Source organism: Spermophilus citellus (genome assembly GCF_964194105.1).
Source record: "Spermophilus citellus genome assembly, chromosome: 5".
Taxonomy (NCBI): domain Eukaryota; kingdom Metazoa; phylum Chordata; class Mammalia; order Rodentia; family Sciuridae; genus Spermophilus; species Spermophilus citellus.
In genome coordinates, this window is record NC_138186.1 from 52,141,529 (window position 1) to 52,163,086 (window position 21,558).

Below are 21,558 nucleotides of genomic sequence, written 5' to 3' on the forward strand. Positions count from 1 at the left end.
CCCGGGAGGACCAAATTCCTGGGAAGGGGGCAGAGGAGGTGGCAGCAATGACCCGGGCCAGGAATTCTCCTCATGGGCCATAAGTACAAGCTGTCTGGGGACCTGTGGACCCACCTGAGGTGGAAGCTCACCCCAGAGGCTGGGGTCCCGGATGCGGGAAAGGGAAGGCATGCCTCAGTCTCCAGCTGTGTTCCTGTCCCCAAGGGTAGCGCAATAGAGGCGGGCTGTTGGTGGGTCTTGTGCCCTGATCCCCTCCCGGGTCCAGGACCTGCTCTGGCCCCAGGTGTTCCTGATTGGAGATGGGCTGAGGCGGCCTCCCAGCTGGGTGTGCAGAGAGGGGTTGATTTGTCCATGAAGGGATTTAAGAAGACATGAGGGCCTCACTTGGGGTTCATGGACTTAGGAAGGTGAGTTGACAAGCAAGGCTTTGCCTGGGTCCAGCTTGTGGGCCCTGGGCGACTCCAGGATCACCCCGGAGAGGGCAACTTAGGACTCTGAACAGCGGGGTGAGGAGCCCTAGGGGTCCTTTATCCCCAGGTTTCTTGCCCTGGCCAACCAGTTGGACCTGGGAGCAGAGCTGGAGTGGGCTAGGGGATCCCCCTCCCCAGGAATGAGAGGAGAAGCAACGTCAAGGTTAAGGTCAAAGTCCTGCTTTTTCCAGATTTTCTTTGGCCTGTATAAGGAGTGTCCCTGCCATTCAAACCTGACTTGTATATTCCCGAAGAATCAGAAAACATTTAAACTCATCTACGGCAGTTGTGAGAAATATGTAAATCAGAAGACTCTTGAGAAAACATGGTTCTAATGCTGTCCTCCTCTGCGGCCCACCCTCCTGCCTACTCAGAACTCTGTGTTCCTCCTCCGGCCCCAGAGCCTTGCTGGCAGGGGACAGGAGGGACAATGATGTCCCACTGCTGAAATAAAGAATGTTCAGTGTTGGCTGCCTGCTGAGCTGGGCAGGGGTGGTACAGGTTGTTGGGGGGTTAGAAGAGGATGAGGGGGCGAAGCAAGAAGAAATACTCTTGGGCTTGGGGTCTTTCTCCAGTTGGGGCATGAATCAAAGTCCCCCAGAGGAGAGCTAAGATCCCCTCCAACCCCAACCCCATCCCATAATCTAGCTTCTGAAAGCCCAGGTTATACTTGGTCTCTTGGTTCCCTTGACTTGAAATTTCAAAAATGTGAAAGACAGTAATGAAATATACACGTGTACAAAGACCTGCCACGGTTTCCTGAGTACTTGGGCTGCGGGCAGGTCGCTCTTCTAACCCTACCACACACCTCTGAGGAGGCTGTGCTCCACCACCCCTCTTTGACCTGTGGGGAAACCCACATGCTCAGGGTCACACAATTTGAAACTCATGAACCTGAACCTTCTGGGAGGCAGGATGAGAAAGGAGAGCCAAGGAAAGAGAATGAGAAAAGAAAGATTGGCACACCAGCTGCAGAACATGGGGTGGGACAGAAGGAGTCCAGAGGGGCTCAGGAAGTTTTGCTGGGTGCTCAGAGGCTTTTAGAGTCCCGTGAGAGCTTGCTTATTTATGCCAAGTGCATCCTCAGTGGAGACAGGCCTCCAGGCAGCCCTGATATATTGGGGTTACATTTTGGAGATGACAACTTTAGATAAGGTTCCATAGACAGACACACCTGATTAAATACACCCCAGAGCTGAGTCCGGCGTCCTATCTGGGATATGGCGCTTAAGATAAGGGCTCAGAAGTTGAAGTACAAGCTGTGGGTGTACCTAGAGCACCCCTTTAAATCGTGCTGTCATCGACTATGAGAGCCTTACGGAATGTACCAGATGGCCTGTGGACTGTCCCAATGCTATGTGACTCTGGCCTCCGAGGAAGTCAATGAAACAATTTGGAAGGAGAAGTGGCCAGCTAGGAACCTAGCCTCCAAGAACATCCAAAGTCTTAACGAGTAAGAGAACTCACAAAAATGCCCAAGCCTAGAGGGCCCACTTCCACTAATTTTCCACAGGGGACAGACACATAAGATACCAGGGGGCATCATTACTCCATACATGGTGCTGGGAAAACCGGACACTTACATGCAAAAGAATGAAAGTGGAATCTTGTCTCACACCACACACAAAATCAACTACAAGTAAGACCCGAAACTCTAAAGCTGCTGGAGGAAAGCATATCGGGGAGACTACAGAATATGGGTCCCGGCAAGGATTTTTTTGGATAGGACACGGAAAGCATGGGCAACAAAAGCCAAAATAAACAAGTGGGACGTCACCAAACTAAAACATCTATGCACAACAAAGGAAGCAATCAACAAAGTAACAAAGCAGGCTCCATAGAGATTAGGAGAAAATATGTGAGCACTGTGTGTCTGATAAGGGGTTAACATGCAACTTATAGGAGCTCACCCAACTCAGAAGAAAAAAAAATTATAGGAGCTCACACAACTCAATAGAAAAAAATGAATTAATGGGCAAAGGATCTGAATAGATATTTCTCCATAGAAGACATAAAAATGACAACAGGTACATAAAGAGGTGCTCAATATCATTAATGATCTGTGAAAGGCAAATTCAAACTATATTGAGGACTAGGGCTGTGGCTTAGCAATAGAGCACTCTCCTAGAATGTGTGAGGCCCATCCTCAGCACCACATAAGAATAAATAAATAAAAAAAAAAGTATTGTGTCCATCTACAACTTAAAAAATATTTTTTAAAAGCTATAGAGATATCACCTCACTTTAGTAAGAATGGCTTTTATCAGAAAAACAGGGTTTGAGAGGGTGAAGAGAAAAGGGAATATTTGGAAACAGTTGGTGGCATGTAAATTGGTGTAGCCACTGTGGAAAACAGTAAGGAGGTCCCTAAAGAAATTAAAAATGAGGGCTGGGGATGTGGCTCAAGCGGTAGCGCGCTCGCCTGGCATGCGTGCGGCCCGGGTTCGATCCTCAGCACCACATACCAACAAAGATGTTGTGTCCGCCGAGAACTAAAAAATAAATATTAAAAAAAAAAAAAAGAAATTAAAAATGAAACTACCATGTGATCCAGCAATTCCACTTCTGGGTATACATCCAAAGGAAAAGCCATTACTTCTATGGGTAGTCGTATTCCCAAGGTTCATTGCAGTACTTCTCACAATAGCCAAGCTATAGAAACAACTGATGGACAATGGATAAAGAAACCATGCTGCACATATACAATGGAATATTATTCAGCCCTAACCAAAAAAAAATATTATTCAGCCCTACCATTTGCAACAGTATGGATGAAACTGGAGGATATTATGTTTAGTGAAAGAAGTCAGACCCAGAAAGAAATACATGCCTGATCTCACGTACATGAGCAGTCTAAAAATAAATAAATAAACACAAATAAATCCAGTACAGAAAATACAAAGCAAAACAGTGATTATAAGGAGAGTGGTGGTGTGTGAGGGGAAATGGGAAGATGGAGGCCAGAGGGTACAAAGTTGCAGCTACACAGAGTGAATAAATCGGGTACCACATGAGGACTGCAGCTAATGATATTGTACTATATGTGGATAATTTGCTAAGAAAGCAGATTTTAGGTACTCTTACTGTAAAATAAAAAAGAAAGGAAGAAAGAAAGGAAAGTAGGTAGGGAGAAAACTATTTAGGATGATGGCTGGGTATGTTAATTTGTTTGGCAGTAGTAATTGTTAGGTGCAGGACAGGCTGAGTAAGCTGTCTGCAGGGCATGCCAAACAAAGTTTGCTGCAGGATGACCTGGCCTCTCAAACCCTCTGTCTGGTTCTTTATCAACTATTTGCTTCAAGTCTAAAAGCCCAAGTCCCCGCTCAAGGCTGAACACTCAACCCCCTGCTCAAGGCCGAACACGTAACCCCCCTTGTGCCAACAAGGCAGCTTGCAGACCCAGAAACCTCATTAGATTTGGGCTATAAAAACTCCCTCCTGCTGGGCCCCTCTCTCTTGCTTTCTCTATCTCTCTTGCTATTTCTCTTGCTCTCTCTCTCTCTCTCTCTCTCTCTCTCCTCTCTCTCTTTTCTCCTCTGTTGCATTGCTGCAATAAAGATCTCTTGGTTGCTCTGAGTGTTGTGGTCACTTTCTTTTCAGTAATCACATCCGTGTTGTATATAGCAGGATAAGTATATCCAATCAACATGTGGTACATCTTAAGTATATACAGTTTTTTTAAAAAAATTAATTTGTCCCAGTACAGTGGTGCACACCTGTAATCTCAGTAACTTGGGAGGCTGAGGCAGGAGGATCACAAGTTCAAGGGCAGCCTCAGCAATTTAGGGAGGCCCTAAGCAACTCAATGAGATCCTGTCTCCAAATACAATGTATTTTAAAAGGACTGGGGATGTGGCTCAGGTTTAAGTGCCCCTGGGTTTGATCCTGCATATCAAAATAAATAAATACATATAAAAAGGACTACACATGTAGCTCAATGGTTACACTGGGTTTAATCCTCAATAAACCTGCTCCCCCAAAAAAATCAATTTGGGGAAATTTTAGACTTTTGCAGTATTGAGTATTGTTTTTTAAAGAGAGAGAGAGAGAGAGAGAGAGAGAGAGAGAGAGAGAGAATTTCAATATTTATTTAGTAGTTCTCGGCGGACACAACATCCCTGTTGGTATGTGGTGCTGAGGATCGAACCCGGGCCGCACGCATGCCAGGCGAGCGCGCTACCGCTTGAGCCACATCCCCAGCCCCCACTATTGAGTATTTTCATCCAGGGACATAATATGCCTTTTAAAAACCCTCAAGTCGTACATGTTCTTTAAAAAACGTTGTTAACTTCAGATGACATTTTTTAAATAGGGAAAAAGGGAAAGGCATGTTTCTGACACAATGAACCCATTTCCATGTGTCGCTAAGAAAAAAACTACTCTCGGCTTCAGAGAATGGGGCCTTGACAATTAAAAAAACAGAAGATACACTTGCAAGAGATACGGCAGGTTTTTATTCATAATGTTCATAGAAAAACGTGGCTTTAGGAGGCGGGTGGGATTTGGCTTATAGACATCTACTCGGCGATGCCCCTTCTTTGTGGTGAGAAGAAAACCTGCCCTGGTTCCCAGGAGGACCTGGGGTGGGATTGATGAGCATCCATTTCTTCGGGAAGCTCTGCTTTAGGCCAATGACGAAGTTCAGAAAAGAGCCTACTGCCAAAAGCCTTGAGCTCAAAATATTCATGCCACTGCGGTGTATTGGGGACCCCTTCACAAACAGTGGAGATTCTGCTGCCCCCATGGGAAGAGTGGTCCCTGGGAGAGGCCCTGCCGCCGAAGTCCAGGGACAGTTGTGGGGGGAGCTCTCTGAGCCGCGGCTGTGCCTCTCCTGGGCTGAGAAGCCGCAGCTCCGGGAGTCTCTGCAGCATTGCCCAGTGGAATAAAAAGCAGGCTATAATTTAAATTTTCTAATAGCTACATTCAAAAAATAAAAAGAAGCAAGAGGGGGCTTGGGTGTGGCTCAACTGGTAGCATGCTCGCCTAGCATGTGTGAGGCACTGGGTTCGATCCTCAGCACCACATGAAAATAAAATAAAGGTATTATATCCACCTAAAACTAAAAAAATAAATATTAAAAAAGATTTAGTATTAAAAAAAAAGCAAGTGGAATCAATTTTGATACTCTATTTTTGTTTCTAAGCTAATATAAAATGTCATCATTTCAACATGATTTGAGATGTTTTACATTCTTTTCTTTTTTTTTTTTTTTTTGGTAATAAGTCCTCTTCATCAAGTTTGTATCTTATACTTATCTCCATTCAGATGAGCCACATCTCAAGTGCTCAACAGCCACATGTGGCTGGCCCAGTGTGGGACCACAGGATCAGGGATTTTCTTTTCTTTTTTTATGAGCTCAAAGCTACACACACCCCTGCTTCCATAGTGAATATCTCATAGATCTAGAAAGAAGGTAACCACAAGATGAGGAGTTCCTGGGGTTAGGATAGGAAGGTGGAAAGTGTCAGTGAAAGGCTGTAGCCTGTGTGACATCTTCATGTGAATTAGAAAAGGTGGCACCTCTGGGATCCAGGCTTGGTGAAAGGCAAGTGTGATCAGGTGTCAGCCACAATGACAAAATTCTCCCTCTCTGCCAGGCACAGCCACGCCTCAGAGAGCTTCCCCCACAAATGTCAGGTTCAGGGCAGTTAAATAAGAACCACTCCAGGTATTTTAAGTAAAAGGGATTTAACAGAGGGAAACTGAGGGCAGGGTGGCGGGTGGGGGTGGGGCAGCTTGGCCACTTGCTTCTGCAGAGCCCAATTCTTTAGTGACTCCTGGAAATCAGGGACATTTTCCTCATGTTCTCCATAGTCCAATTCACTGCTGGGCACAGTGGTCACTCTATCGATCTAGGAAGAAGACATGACTGTGGTTCTCTCCCAGAGCTGAGTCTGCGCACCAGGAAACGTGATCTGACCTTCCCCTCCTTCTAGGCCTGAGACGCCCCGTGGAGTAAGATGGTGTGGAAGCCCCTTTCGCTTCTCAGCCTTTCTGGCACCTAGAGGCGGTCAGGTGCCCCAGTTCTAACCTTTGCCCCATGGAGGAAAGTCTGCCTGAGGCTTTGGGGAAAGACAAGAAGGGACACCCTGAGAACCGTCCCACTCCTCAGCCCCCACCGCACCCTCCCTCTGCTCCACGCTTCCTGCCTTTGGCTACGGTGAAGGCGCACTGCCACCAAGTCGTTGGCAACTGTGAAGGGAGGGTCAAGACCTGCCAGCCACCAAACACACACCCACATTGTCACTAGACTTCTTGGTTCATGGGATATATGTCCTTGTCTATTTAAGTTATAATTACTTGGGTTTTTTACTACTTACAGCTTACTACAGCCCTACCTCATAAATTCACGGTTAATGAAGGAAAATAACAACCCCCAAGGAGAGAGGGAGAGTACTGGGCTCTGAACTTGTTGACTTTCCCTATCTACAGCCGTCCCCCTGCCTGCCCAAAGTCTCCCTCCAGCTGTAACCAACACACTTCCTGCCAGGACTCAGCCCCTCTAAACCCTGTGAAACTCAGACCCTTATTATTGCCTGTCACCATTTTCCCTCTTGAAAATGTGTCCCTCTGCTGCTTTTAATAAGGTATCACTGATCCGTTGAAGTCTGTCTCCATTTCTTTTTCTTTCTGTATTCCCTTTCATTTGCTTTCAGTTACTAGGAGATTCATTGATCACCGAACTACAAAATCCTGGGGCTGGGGAGCATCTAAACTTTATTTTGTTCCTTATCCACTATTCTTTGTGTGAATCTCCTCTCCAGTGTCCCCACCACCTGCGGATCCTTGAACTTCTGCTTGCACATTGTGGTGAGGCAACTCATGTTTGATGGCTTTGGGGGGGTATACAATTTGTGGTGTGTGTGTGTGTGTGTGTGTGTGTGTGTGGTGCTGGCCATCGAACCCAGGGCCTTGTGCCTGCTAGGCAAGGACTCTACCCCTGAGCCACATCCTCAGCCCTACTATTTTTGAATTGACCAAAAATTAAATTTGCTACAATTTCTGATCATTTTTCTCATTTTGTGTGTTGAGAAAGAATAGGGAGGGCTGGGGTTGTGGCTCAGTGGTAGAGCGCTTGCCTAGCATGTGTGAGGCACTGGGTTCGATCCTCAGAACCACATAAAAACAAAATAAAGGTTATTGTGTCCACCTACAACTAAAACAAAATATATATATATATATATATATATATATATATATATATATATATATTTTAAAGATTAGGGAATCATAGAAAGGGTCGGGGTGGAGCTGGGTGGGTAGAGTGACACCTTTGTCTATTTATGTTATGTTGGGCAATATCCTTAATCTCTCTGAAACTCAGTCTCTTCATCTGTGGAATACAGATGATAAAACCTCCCTCCCAGGATCATTGTGAGGACTTTCTAGGACAGAGAGTAAGCCCAGAGCAATTGGGATCTGACCCCTGTGCTGGAGGTCTGACACGTGGTTGTGTCAGCTGTCACATCGGAAAGCCGGGCCTGGAGGAGGTAAGAACCAGGACAGGGACTGGAGAGTTCCGATGTAGGGCAGGAAATATGGGCCAAGGGAACTCCACGCCCGAGGGTGTGTGTGCGCGCACACATGTTCTTGCTGCCTATCTTCCCAGAGCGGAATAATTGCTCCCAGAAATGAAGAAGTTCCTGGCCCGCCGGGGCCTTGTCTCTAGTCCCCAATCTGTTCAAGCACATCCTTCCTGGTCCTGGACCCTTCCCTCCATCTTTGGCCTGCTGGACACCTGCCCTGGTGGGCAAAGGCTTGATGCAGGATCAAGGGAGACCCTGACCCAGCAAGGACACACAGGAGCAGGGAAGGTTTGCAGGCAGGTTTTATTGCCAAGAACCCAATCAGGTGACAGAGGTGCTGGTCAAGGAGGTGGCCAGCCGAAGATAAGAGATGGAAAACAAGAGAAGGGTCCTGCGCAGCCTGCCGGGCTAGGTGCAGGAGTCAGGGGTGGTCTTACTCCTTGGAGCGTCCAGCATCAAGGCAGACACCATAGTTGGTGTTGGTGATGGCGCCAATAATGGTCCTGTCCGACTCACAGGTCAGGCCCCGCTCGCAGGGACACTTGTAGTAAATCCCATAGATTGTCTGCAGAGCCAGAGCCAGTGGAGTCACAGACTGTGGGGGGCTGCTTTGGGCATCATTTGCCCCCTGCCTGGAGGGAGAACCAGCAGCCCCCTCCCTTTTCAGAGGGTGTTTCTCCCGATGGCTTCCCTAGGGGGCGCTGTGGGCCCGAGAGGCTCAGGTCTGGTCTCCACTGTGACTTACTCTTACTTTTTTTTTTTTTTTTTTTTTTTTGATTCTGGGGATTGAACTCAGGGGCACTTGACCACCGAGCCACATCCCCAGTCCTATTTTGTATTTTATTTAGAGACAGGGTCTCACTGAGTTGCTTATTGCCTGCTTTTGCTGAGGCTGGCTTTGAACTCGTGATCCTCCTGTCTCAGCCTCCCAAGCCGCTGGGATTATAGGCATGCGCCACCACACCTGGCTTTCTTACTAACTTGATTTCTCTGGGGAGTCTTTACTTATCCACCCATGAAATGGAAGTAAGGATTCCCTGCCCCACCCATCTCAGTTAGGAGGGTTGAGGTGTGGCAGATGGGACTGTGTTTTGACACCTGTTGACCTCTCTCTGCTCATACCCTCAGTATTCAAGGTCCTTGACCCCATCCCAAGCCTCAAGGACCATCCTCCGTCCCCTCTTGCCAACTCCCCAGTCCCCACCTTGGGCGAGCACTCGCTGTTCTCGCTGGCCTTGTGTGTGCAGCGGGCCACGCCCAGGAGGCTGGAGTGTTGGCAGCAGCTGCTCTTGCACTGGGCACTGTTCATGCAGATCTCGCCATCTTCCTGCAGCGACAGACAGTGAGCTCAGCGTCCTTCCCCCATGCCCTTCGCCACCAGCCCCCGTCCCACTCATCCCCGACACTACCTCTTTCAGAAGGAGCGTGTGTGAAGGAGTCCAGCCCCTGGGTCTGGTGGCCTCTCTGCACTCCACCCACGTGAGGAGTGGGCAGTGTGGTGGCAGAGAGGCAGTCCTGGGCTGGGTCGGAACCCAAGGCTTCTAGTACTGGCTGTAACTACCAACTCCCTGGGCCTCAGTGATCCCCTCTGGAGGTTGCACAGATGACCCCAAAACAGGGTTTCCCAGTGGCTCCGGCTCCCACATTCCTTTGAGGAGTCTGAAAATTGAAGTCCATCACCCCTCAAGACTCCCCCCCCCACAGATTTTTGCATAGCATCACAGGGGCATCCTGGACCCTCCAAGCCTGCCCTGCCAGGAGCGAAAGAACCTTGGCACTGGGTGGCTGCCGTGTGGGACTTGCCCTGCTGTGACCTGTGGAGGTGAGACAACCTGGGGCTCGCCTGCCCCAGCGCCAATTCCAATGCCACCCCTTTCCAGCTGTGTGACTCAGGTCGGTGCTTAACTTCTCTCCATGTGAGGGTGGTGGATAAGAATAGTCTCCCGGTGTTATTGCCAGGCATTCAGAACTGTATCTGGCGCATAGGAGTGAACCACTGTAAGTCAGAAGCCAGGATCGCGGGTGAAGCTTCCTCTCTGTTTCTCTCTCTCTCTCTTTTTTTTCCTCTCTCTCTCTTCTTTTTGGTACCTGGAGTTGAACCCAGGGTGCTTAACCACTGAGCCACATCCCAACCATTTTTATGTTTTATTTAGAGAAAGGGTCTCACTAAGTTGTTTACAGCCTCCCTAAATTACTGAGACTGGCTTTGAACTTGTGATCCTCCTGCCTCAGCCTCCTGTGCCACTGGGATTACAGGCATGTGCCACCATGCCATGCACAAGTGAAGCTTTCTAGAGCATGGGACCCTCTGAGCCAGGGTTCCAGGCTCTGATTTTGTAGAATGCTTCCTCACAGCCAGGGTGCAGCGGCCACCCAGTGCCACACTTCTTCCCTCTTGACGGGATGGGTGTGGAGGGTCCTGGATGCCCCTGGGTCACTATGCAAAAGCCTGTCGGGGGAGGAGAGCCTCGCAGGGTGACGCGTCTCAGCTTTCATAGGAGCCTTGGGTGTGGGAGCTGGAGCCACGGGGAGACCCTGTTTGGGGCCAACTGGGCGCATTCCAGATGGGAACATGGGGCCAGGGCATGGGCTACAGTCAGTACTAGAATCCATAGGGTTGGCTCTGGCTCAAGTCGTTAGTTCCTCACACCAGACTTTTCATCTGTCTGGACCCCATGGGTCCCAACCCCAGCCCAGAGTCATTTCTCTGCCACCACCTTGCTCTGAGCATATCTGAGCCTGAGTCTGAACTGTCAATAAGTCTTTTGGGGGCACCCTGGGAAGAGGTGCAGGAGGGGGCCGAGCAATCAAGGAGAAGAGCCCCTGAGCAGCTCCAGCTGAGGACATCAGAGGCCAAGATCCAAACTCACAAAATCCCCGCCTGGAGGCTCAGATGTGCCTCCCCTGCACACCCCCTTACCAGGTTGATTAGGATTCCCCGGGGGTCAGGAGCTGCATAGGCCACGGCAAGGGTGACAAGCAGAAGGACAAGAACCTTCATGGTGAGCGGTACAGCTGGTGTGGGTAGCAGCCGGCAGGTCAGGTGGCAGAAGACGGAGTTAGCTGGGGTGGTGGGGCCTTAAAAGGGGCCTTGTCCACATGTGACCCACCTTCTTCTGCATGCCCGAGGGCCTTCCGTGAGCAGAAGCACAGCTGTGGCCAATCTGCTGGGGGCGGGGAGGTCCTGATAAGGTGGCTAGACAGCATCTGGGGTGTGTGTGTGTGTGTGTGTGTGTGTGAGAGAGAGAGGGGGGGGGAATGCACACATGCGATGTTGCATTATGTTTAAGAGCGTGTACTCTGGGTGTGGTTCAGTGGTACAGGAATGTGCAAGGCCCTGATTCAATCCTCAGTCCTGAAAAAATAAATAAATAAAGAGAGAAAGAAAAATAATGGACTTTGAATACTTAGGTGCACAAGTTGTTAGCGGACAAGTTACCTAACTGTTCTGGCTCAGTCTTTTTATCTGTCCATGGGGATAATTTCAAGAACTGTGAGGGTCAACCTAACACACAGGTATGTGTTGAATGAAGTAACAGAATTATAGAATTAGCAAACTCCACCTATGTTACATATGACCATATGCACAGTGCTTGGAACAGGTCTGGTTTGCAAGGAGGTTGAGTCCTAGCTGCCCTCTGACCCTGAGCTCCTGGGCTGGGCAGGGACTGGGGTGGGGCATGAGAGGCACCTGGGAGCGAGGGCCTGATGGCATTCTGTGTCCTAGGTGCCTCTCCTCCTCTACTCTAGTCCCAGCCCTGCCTTTGGCCCCACTCAAACCCAGTGTTTGGCAGTGCCCGGCTCAGGTAAGGAGGAGTCACAGCCTCCTGTCCTCCCAGGCCTCTAATGCAGGCACAGGTCCCTGGGGTCGGCCAGCTCCTCAGCCCTGGCCAGGGTCTCTGTTCTCCATCTGGCCCACCGCCTCTGCCCTCGTTCCAGAGGGCTGCCCACAGGAGCAGTTCGGGCCCTCAGGAGGGGCTTCTCCAGCGACCTCTCCTCTTCCCTTCCCACCTCACTCCGCACTCGCAATTGCAACATCCCTCTAGTTAAGGCTCCAGTCCTCCCACCCCAAGGCCACACATTGGCATGAGCAGTCACAAGGTTTGGATGGGAATGAGGAGGTCTCTGGAACCTCAGGGGGAGCAGGGCTGGAGGCTGGGAAGGGCGCAGCTGCCCGCGTGGACTCAGGTGTACAAACAGAGCAGCTTCCCTGCAGGTCAAGGCGCTGCGGCCAGAGCACACACCACCCCCTCCTTCCTGCCCCATCCTCGGGTGGAAAACAGCCCCTCTGGGAGGCCCCAGATTGGGCTGCCTGGAGCACGGCTTCGGAACTCAACACTCACTAGCTCCTTGACCTTGGATGAGTGATTTAAACTTTGCAAACTCCTCGAGCCTCTTTCCCTTACCTACCTCAAGGTGATGATGACTCCTACTTCTTAAGGTCAGGATCAAGTAAATTAAAGTATATGGAACCCCTGTGGAGGCTCCCACTACATGTCAGGGGCTCAGCTCCTGGAACACCACCTGCTTCCCTCACCCCCCATCCCTGCGACATGGAACACGGAGGAACGAGCCAGGAGACTCTCCAAATAAGAGAAGCCCACCTGCTTACAGAGAGGAACACTGTCCTCTCACTTTAGGGGAGTCAGTGTTTGAAACCACTTTGACCTGAGCCCAGCCTGGCTCCTCTACCCGCTGCCTCCCATCTGCACCCCCTGCCAGTGGGAGGGGAGCCAAAGGGAGATAATCATGGTGCCTTCTCCCAAGTCAAGGCAGGAGGTTGCAGAAGAAACCAGAGGAGCTGTGAGCATGCACCAGTCCTGTCCCCAACTGGCCACCGCCAACTTCCCAGAGGATCGAGACTGGAGGTTTTGCCATTACAAATGCAAAGAACACCAAAGAGAGCTCTGACAGATCTATGTGCTTTCAAGACATAAGCAAAAATTAGATACTTTTTGTACCCAAACCTCATAAGGTTAGCCAGTCTTCTAATCTAAGAGAGATTGGAGGCTGGGGGTGTGGATTGGTGGTAGAACACTAGCCTCGCATGCCCAAGGCCCAGGCTTTGATCCATAACACTGCTAGATAAATGAATAGAGTTTCTTTCTGGGGTTCTCCCTCTCAAGAAACCAAAACAAAAGACAACCCCAAAAACGAACTGGGGTTCGTTTGTAGTCAGAGCTGAGGTGGGAGGATCACCTGAGCCCAGGATTTTTTTTTTTTAATATTTACTTTTTAGTTGTAGTTGGACACAATGCCTTTATCTTATTTATTTATTTTTGCGTGGTGTTAAAGATGGAACCCAGGGCCTCGCACGTGCTAGGCGAGCACGCTATTGCTGAGCCACAACCCCAGCCCGAGCCCAGGATTTTGAGTCCAGCCTGGTCCACATAGTGAGACTGTCTTTAAAGAGATAATTATTTTAATTTAAAATTTTTTTTAAAAAAATTAAAACTGAGCTTATTTCAATCATATGGGACAATTTTTCTGGCATAATGTTGAACATGAAAAGTCATAGAACCCGAGAAATGAAAAGTTGTGCTGCAGTTATATACAATGAATCGAAATGTATTCTGCTGTCATATATACCTAATCAGAATAAATAAATAAGATAAAAAAAAGAAAAGTCATAGACAAAGAACACAGACTGCATGATCCATCTACCTGAAGGTCAAGAAGAAGCAAAACTCACTGATAGTGAGGAAAGTTGGGAAAGTGGGACACTTCTCATCCCCCTTCTGGGGGATATTGATGAGAAGGAGGCCCCGAGAGAGCCCTCTATAGAGTGCTGGAGTTGTTCTCAGCCTTGATCTAGAGTACTGAAAACAGATGCAAAAATCCATCTGGTTGTATGCTTATGATTCGAGTCTATATAATGTAGCTGCTGTATCTCAAAAAGAAAAAAAAAAGCAGGGTAGGGGTGTAGCTCAGTGGTAGAGTGCTTGCCTAGCACATGTGAGTTCCTGGACCACAAAAAAGAGAGAAAAAAAGTAAGATTTCTCCTGGTCAGTTTCCATTCATGGGGTGGTGTCATGCCTCCTGTTGAGGGGGGCTGAGGCACAGTGACCTTGGAGTTCCTCTGGGTGACTGCCATTTAACTTCTCTATGATCTACTCCAGTCGTACAGGGTGAGCCTCTGGCAGCCATGCTAATAAATAAGCCATCTCTGCTCCTCACCACAAAGGACAGGGGAAGGGATGGCATCTGAGCCAAGGCCCCTCCTGGGACATAGATCTGTGTCTGACAGCCCCTCTCAAGCTTGTCTGTTACATGGAAGTGGGGAAGCCCTGGAGGGAGTTTTCTTTGTGCTGATGAAGAAACTGAATGAGTTGACAGAGGGATGGAAGGACGGATCAGTCAGTCACAGAGAAGCATTGGCCATACGCTGACTTCCCAATGGATTTTCGGATCTGGGTACACACACACATACACACACACATGCACACTCACTCCCCTCAGCTGGTTGTACTCTTGCCCCTGAAGGCCTGAAAATCTCCTGTATCTCTATAATGTATTACTTTTGTCCAAGTCACAAAGATAGACATCTCGATTCTACAAAAGGGCTCACAGTCCTGGATCATGGTCAGAGGAGCCACAACCATGGAGCCAGAGCAGAGAGCAGGCAGGGATCCACTCAAGATTCAAACTCCCCAGAGAGAGGCCAGGGCAGTGGTACGTGCCTACAGTCCCAGCACTGGGAGGCCCAGGCAGGAGAAGCTCCTAAGCCCAGCAGGAGAGGGAGACTCTGTCTTAAAACCAAAAACAACAAACAAACAACAACAATAAACCCCCCAAACCCAAACAAACAAACAAACAAAACCCAAATCCAAACAAATCCCCCATACATACTTACATACATACATACATACTTAGGCTGACAGAGCTTGTATCCTCCAGTCGCCTGCCCAGGACCGGTACTGGGTGGAACTCTGGGGTGAACAGCCCCACCCGGGGTCTCATGAAATGGGAAGTGATCCCTTTCTGAACAGAGTGGGTTTTATTACCCAAAGAAGGGCACAAGATTCTGGGCAAACAGCTATAGTAGAGAGCCCCATCCATTCCATTGGTTACCTAACCCACAAATTCCCTTCCCCAAGAAGGGTCAAGTGACAAATTGGGGTTTGTAACAATTGCAGCTTGTAAATTTTTTTCTGACTGTCTCTGTTTTATTTAGGTGGGGACAGGAAGTGAAGCATGTGTGATAAGATTGCCTTTCTCCTTCTAGGCCCCTTCCCCTCCATTCTCCTGACCAAGATTAGATCAAGTGTGGTGTGGAGCCTCAGAGGCTTCAAGGCAGCAAGGGAGGGGTCTTTATGATCTCCTGGGTTCCCAGGGGCTGCTTATCTCACCTCGTCCTCTGGTCCTGCTAAAGTTATGGATACTGAAGTGTGCTCTCTGTTCTCTTATGACAGTTCATATCTCTGGCTGATCACTATCCACTGAACTCTTTTTGCCCTTTATTTTATAGTTTCCACTCCTTGCCAGTATTCCCTTCAAACACATCGCAGTTCTGAGTAGGGCTCAAGCCACTAGGTTGTGAGCCCGTCAGGTGCAGGAGACAGCTTGAGGTCTCACAGGTACGGCTCACCTCTAAGTCCAGGATCTCCGTGTGATGCCTTCTTCTAGTTTCGTCTTGATCATATCTCACTATTGTGCATCTTAGGGGCCCAAACTGTAAAGTTATCCACGTCGAAGGAGAATGAAAAAGAGAGGAAGATACATAAATGTATACACGTCACAGCGAAGAAGAAAATCCCGGTAAATGCTGGAGTCGCGTCTGCAGGCGCCACCTGGTGGCAGACGTGGTGCTTACAACTTGGATCCTCTACTCCCATCTCCTGTCTCTTTTGCTCTCAATCAGCACCTCCGCCCATTAGTGTTCTTTATGCTGTTCATTGACTCAGACCTACTCGCCCCTCATCGTCCTGACTCTGTTAGGCTACTGAATTATTTTCTTCCTTTCATTAATTTTACTCTGGAAGTTATGGGAGTCAGGACAGGCATTTCTTGAATTCCGCACATACTCCAGCTGCCTCCATACATTGGCATCCTCTCCCCTCTTAAGAATCAGGATTGAAGACCCCGTCAACAAAAGCAACCCCACTTTTTAATATTGAGGAATAATTAATATCATAAAATTCACCCGTTTTAGTATAAAATATAAAGTATAAAGATCTATGAGTTTTGACAAATGCAATCATGTAACTACAGAGCCCTTCCATCACCCTAAAATATCCCCTCACACCACCTCTTTGTACTAATCTATGCCCACCAGATCCTAGAAACTACAAATTCGTTTTCTTTTTGGGGGAGAAGGGAGGGTTCCGGGGGATTGAATTCAAGGGCATTTGACCACTGAGCCACATTCCCAGCCCTATTTTGTATTTTATTTAGAGACAGGGTCTCACTGAGTTGCTTAGCACCTTGCTTTTGCTGAGGCTGGCTTTGAATTTGTGATCCTCCTGCCTCAACCTCCTGAGCTGCTGGGATTACAGGCCTGCGCCACCACACCCAGTCTTGTTTTCATTTCTTATAGTTTAATGTTCTTCCTATTTAATTACATGGCATGTACTTTTTTTGGATTTGACTTCTTCTCTTTTACTCAGCATAATGTTTTTGTGGTTCATGCATGTTGATGTGGATATCAATAGTTTTTTTTCTTCTTTAAAAAAAAAACAATTGTGGTTTTTTGTTTTTGTTTTTTTTTTGGTGCTGGGGATTAAACCAAGGCAAAGCACCTGTTAAGCTGTGCTCAACCATTGAGTACACGCCCAGCCCAAATAAATATAATTTATTTATTTTTGTGTGGTGCTGAGGATTGAACCCAGGCCCTCACACGTGCTAGGCTTGCGCTCTGCTGCTGAGCCACCACCCCAGCCCCCCAAGTTTGTTTCTTTATATCACCCAGTAACAGTCCACTGTATGGATGGAAACACAGTGTGTTTATGCACTCGCTAGTTGAAGAAGCTTCATGTTATTTCTCAGAAGATTTGGGCAATCATGAAGAAAGCTACTGCACATATAGTGTGTACACACTTTCAGGTTTTTGTGTGAACGCAAGTTTTCATTTTTCTGGGACAAGTATCTAGTAGTGAGATGTTGGGTCATATGGCAAAAGTTTGTTTTGGTTTCTAGGAGAGTCTGTTAAGAGCTTTCCAAAGTGGCTGAACCAATATACATTCCCATAAGCAAAGTATTTGTTCTGGTTGCTTCACATCCTCACTGTCTTGGAGCTACCAGGTTGTTGCTGTTTTTTAACTTAGCCTTTCTAACAGGTGTATATCACTGTGTCATTGTTTAATTTACACCTTTCTACTAACTCCTGATGTCAAACATTTTTTTTCATATTTGCCACCCATATATCTTCTTTGATGTGTTTGTTCAAATCTTCTATCCATTATTAAAACTGGGTTGTTTGTTTTCTTATTATTGAGTTTTGAGAGCTGTGGATGTCATACCAGGGGTCACAAGGTTTGTTGGTATTGTTGTGAGCCACGTGAAAGCCTCCTCTGCAGTACCAATCTGCTGGAGAACGTTCCCATAAGACCCACATACTCTAGTTCTGCCCTATTCCCAGAGTTCCAACCACACACTCCCCCTCAACCTAATTTTTCAAACTTACCCCTCTTAGATGCTGATCATCTAGCTGGTCCATCAGTCACTGCCCACAAAATGGTGTCACGGGTGCCTCAGGCCCTTTCTCCTTACTGAGTAGGTGTTGTATTAGTTTCCTGAGGCTGCCATAACAAATTACCCCAAACATGGTGGCTTGGAACAGCAGAAGTTTATTCTCTCACAATTTTTTTTATTTTTCATTTTTTTAGTTGTAAGTGGATACAATACCTTTTCTTAAATTTTTTTTAATATTTATTTTTTAGTTTTCAGCGGACACAACATCTTTGTTTGTATGTGGTGCTGAGGATCGAACCCAGGCCGCACACATGCCAGGCGAGCGCGCTACCGCTTGAGCTACATCCCCAGCCCCAATACCTTTTTTTTTTTTATTTGTTGATTTTTATGTGGTGCTGAGGATCAAACCCAGAGCCTCACACATTCTAGGCAAGCGATTTTACCCCAGCCCCCTCTCTCACAATTTTGGAGGCCAACGGTAGAATAACGGTGTTGGCAGGTCTTCATTCCCTGCAGTAGATTTGGGGAACAATCCACTTGGTCACTCTCCTCCTTCTCTTTCTTCTCTTCCTCCTGCTCCTTCCATCTTTGTGGGCTGGGGACTGAACCCAGCTCTGGCACATGCTATGCGTGAGCTTGGCACTGATACACCCCCGCTCATTCCTCTTCTTGTTTCAGGTGGTTGCTGCCTTCCTTGGCTGTGGCCACAACTCCCCCATCTAACTCTGTGGTCTTGTCACCTTTTTTTTCTGTTATATCCTTTAATATCTGTCTGTTTCTCTGTCTCTGTCTTTTGGCGGCAAGCATCATTGTTGTTAATTTCATTTTGAGGCAGGATCTTGCTAAAGTGCTGAGGCTGGTCTTGAACTTGTAATTCTCTTGCCTCAGCCTTGCAGATTGCTGAAGTGTGCTTCACTGTGCCACTTGTCATTAAAAGGAGAATGAAGGGAAGGTCAGGGGAGAGGAATAGGAAGGACAGTAGAATTAGTCAGACATAACTTTCCTAGCCTTGTATTTGAATACAAGACCAGAGTAATGCCACATCATGTACAACCACAAGAATGGGATCCCAAATAGACTAAGTTATAATCTATCTATGTATAATTTGCCAAAATACACTCTACTGTCACGTATAATTAAAAAGAACAGGGCTGGGGTTGTGGCTTAGCGGTAGAACTCTCACCTAGCATGTGTGAGGCCCTGGGTTCGATCTTCAGCACCACATAAAAATAAATAAATAAAATAAAGGTACTGTGTCCAACTACAACTAAAAAATAAATATTAAAAAAATTAAAAGAACAAATTAAAAAAAATACTTATCATTGAATTTAGGGCCCACCTAGATCATCTTGTTGGATCTCCATTTTGAAAAATCCTTAATTTACTTACATCTGCAAAGCATATTTTCCAAAAAAAAAAAAAAAAAAGAGATAATGTTCACAGGTTCTTGGAAATGGATGTGGATCTTTCAGGGATTGTACTAGCACTTGGAATTCTGTGTTCCATGTAGCTTTCCTTTCCCTGAAGTCCCAAGGGCCTTCCTGAGTGGGGATGTCATGCTGCGGTGGCCCTCTTCTACCAGCTAGCATGCCAGCAGAGCTCTCTCGAGCAGGCAGGGAAAGGGGGACCTGCCCATTCAGGTTCCACAGTGAAAGCAGAGGTACATTAGGGCTCTCCTCCAGCAGAGTATCACCCTAAAATAAGAAGGGGGTTGAGATGCAGGTCAGCCCAAAACAGGACCAAACAATGTGGCAAACATTCATTACAAATAGAGTCACCACCCCTCATCTTTCAAGTCATTGCAAGTAACTAATTTCTGCAGGTCTCCTTGAGACATAATACTGTTTGGGATTTATTCTTTTGAGCACCAGAGGTTTTGGACTAGATCTTCTTAGTCCATTAACTTTTAGCCAAGAATCAGGGGACAGGGAAAGATCCACATTCTGTTCCCAAGAACTCACGAACGTTATCTTTTATAGAGAAAATATTCTTGGGCTGGGATTGTGGCTCAGTGGTAGAGTGCTTGCCTCGCATGTGTGAGGCACTGGGTTTGATTCTCAGCATCATATGTAAACAAATAAACAAAGGTCCATCAATAACTAGTGAAATATTAAAAAAGAAAGAAAAAAACACTCTTTGCAGATGTAAGTAAATTAAGAATTTTTCAAAATGGAGATCCAACAAGATGATCTAGGTGGGCCCTCAGTCCAATGAGAAGTGTTATTATAAAAGACACACGAAGCTGGGCACAGTGGAGCACACTTGTGACCCCAGATCTTCTTAGTACATTACTTTTTAGCCCAAGGGTCTGCCCATTCCTGAAGTGACCTGGTCTACTGACCCAGGAACATGGGGTGGGTTTGAGGCTATGCAGTTTAGCACCCTCATATCCCTGGATCTTACTTTAATGATCCTATATTTTGTAGCAACAAGTCCAAGCTGATTCTTTGAGCCACACTACATAAAGGTTTTGAATTTCATTTTATCTCTTAAATCAATGATCTAGACATTTGAGCTTATCTTGCATGACATTATTCAATGCCATTGTAAGTAGTCACTTCATTCAGTGTTCTTGATTTTTCCATTCCCTTTCTACCTCTCTATGGCCCAAGTCACTCAGTTCTCAGAACTTGACCCTAGAAGGCACATGGCCCTGGTGTTCACAGCTGATATTTGAATAGGTGTTTCTCCTCTGTGCACGGCGGCCTGCTGTTTTCCCAGTTTGAACATAAACAGGCGTCTCAGAGCCTGTTGCCTAGGCAGGAAACTCCCTTTCTGGTGCCAATACTTGGATCATATAGGGCTCTTTGGTGACAACAGTCAAAACCTACTCTGGCTAATTAAAGCAAAATGGAAGAAAATAGATTGAAATTAGTTGGCTCACAGAGCTGAAGAAGGAACAGGACAACCTGTTCCTTAGGTGGCATAGGAATCAGAGTGGTGCTGAGGACCAGTAGTAAGAGCTCATGGATTGTTTCTTGAGGATGTTGCCAAGGTCCAACAAAGCACCAGTGTTTTCCCCTCATGCCCATCCACCACCAATTCAGATTTCACAGTGAAAGACTGATGGCCACTTGATCCAGCTTGGATGAGCCACTCAGATCAGTACTCAAGGGTCTGCATGCCTTGTGCTTGGCTGACTGACCAGAACCTCAGGAAGCTGGGGAGGCAGAGGAAGGGTGTACGTGGTGGCCAAATGAGGGGTATCCACCAACTCCTAAGAGTTTGTTTGGCTGTAGTTAGCCTAAGGCCTTTTTGGAATGAGGAAACACTCAGCCCCTGCTCTAGGGAAGTTTCCAGTCTGATGGTGGAGATGTGAGTGGTGACCTTGATGAACTTTCAGTCTGATACTGAAGATGGTCACAAAACCAAAAAGGAGATTTAAGAGAAAGAGGGAAATTGCACAAATATGTTCAAGGCAGAATTGTTTTGAACAGAGCAAAAGTAGAAATTGCCAAACATGCCAATGGGTAAATGATTAAATAATTATGGTACATACAACAAATGTTACATCATTGCACAAATATTAAAATAATGTTTTGGGGAAAAGTACTATGCCAAAATGTTATATGGTATAATGCTAAGAGAAAAAATTGTATATACAATTGTATATACATTATTATCTGTGTGAAGCAGTATGTGCAGGAGGGAAATGCACCATGTTAACAGAGGCAATACTCATCAACATTTTTTTAATATTTATTTTTTAGTTGTAGTTGGACACGATACCTTTATTTTATTTATTTATTTTTATGTGGTGCTGAGGATCAAACCCAGGGCCTGCACATGCGAGGCAAGCGCTCTACTGCTGAGCCACCACCCCAGCCCCCTCATCAGCATTTTTGAATACTTCATATGTGATACTCTGGACTAAACATTTTACAGTTACCTAAGCCTTAGATAATGGATAAAATCATCACCCCTGTTTTAAA

At 47.0% G+C, this 21,558-nt stretch overlaps 2 protein-coding genes across 2 annotated transcripts in view; both read right to left on the reverse strand.

Moving 5' to 3' along the window:
- Positions 1-21,558, reverse strand: part of FKBP5 (FKBP prolyl isomerase 5) — a 230,794-nt gene that overhangs the window by 191,324 nt on the left and 17,912 nt on the right. The window lies entirely within an intron of this gene.
- CLPS (colipase) lies at positions 8,430-10,997 on the reverse strand (the record flags this gene model as incomplete). Its single annotated transcript, XM_081294394.1, has 3 exons — positions 8,430-8,561; positions 9,201-9,323; positions 10,917-10,997. 3 exons carry the CDS (start codon positions 10,995-10,997, stop codon positions 8,430-8,432), a joined length of 336 nt encoding a protein of 111 aa, XP_081150520.1.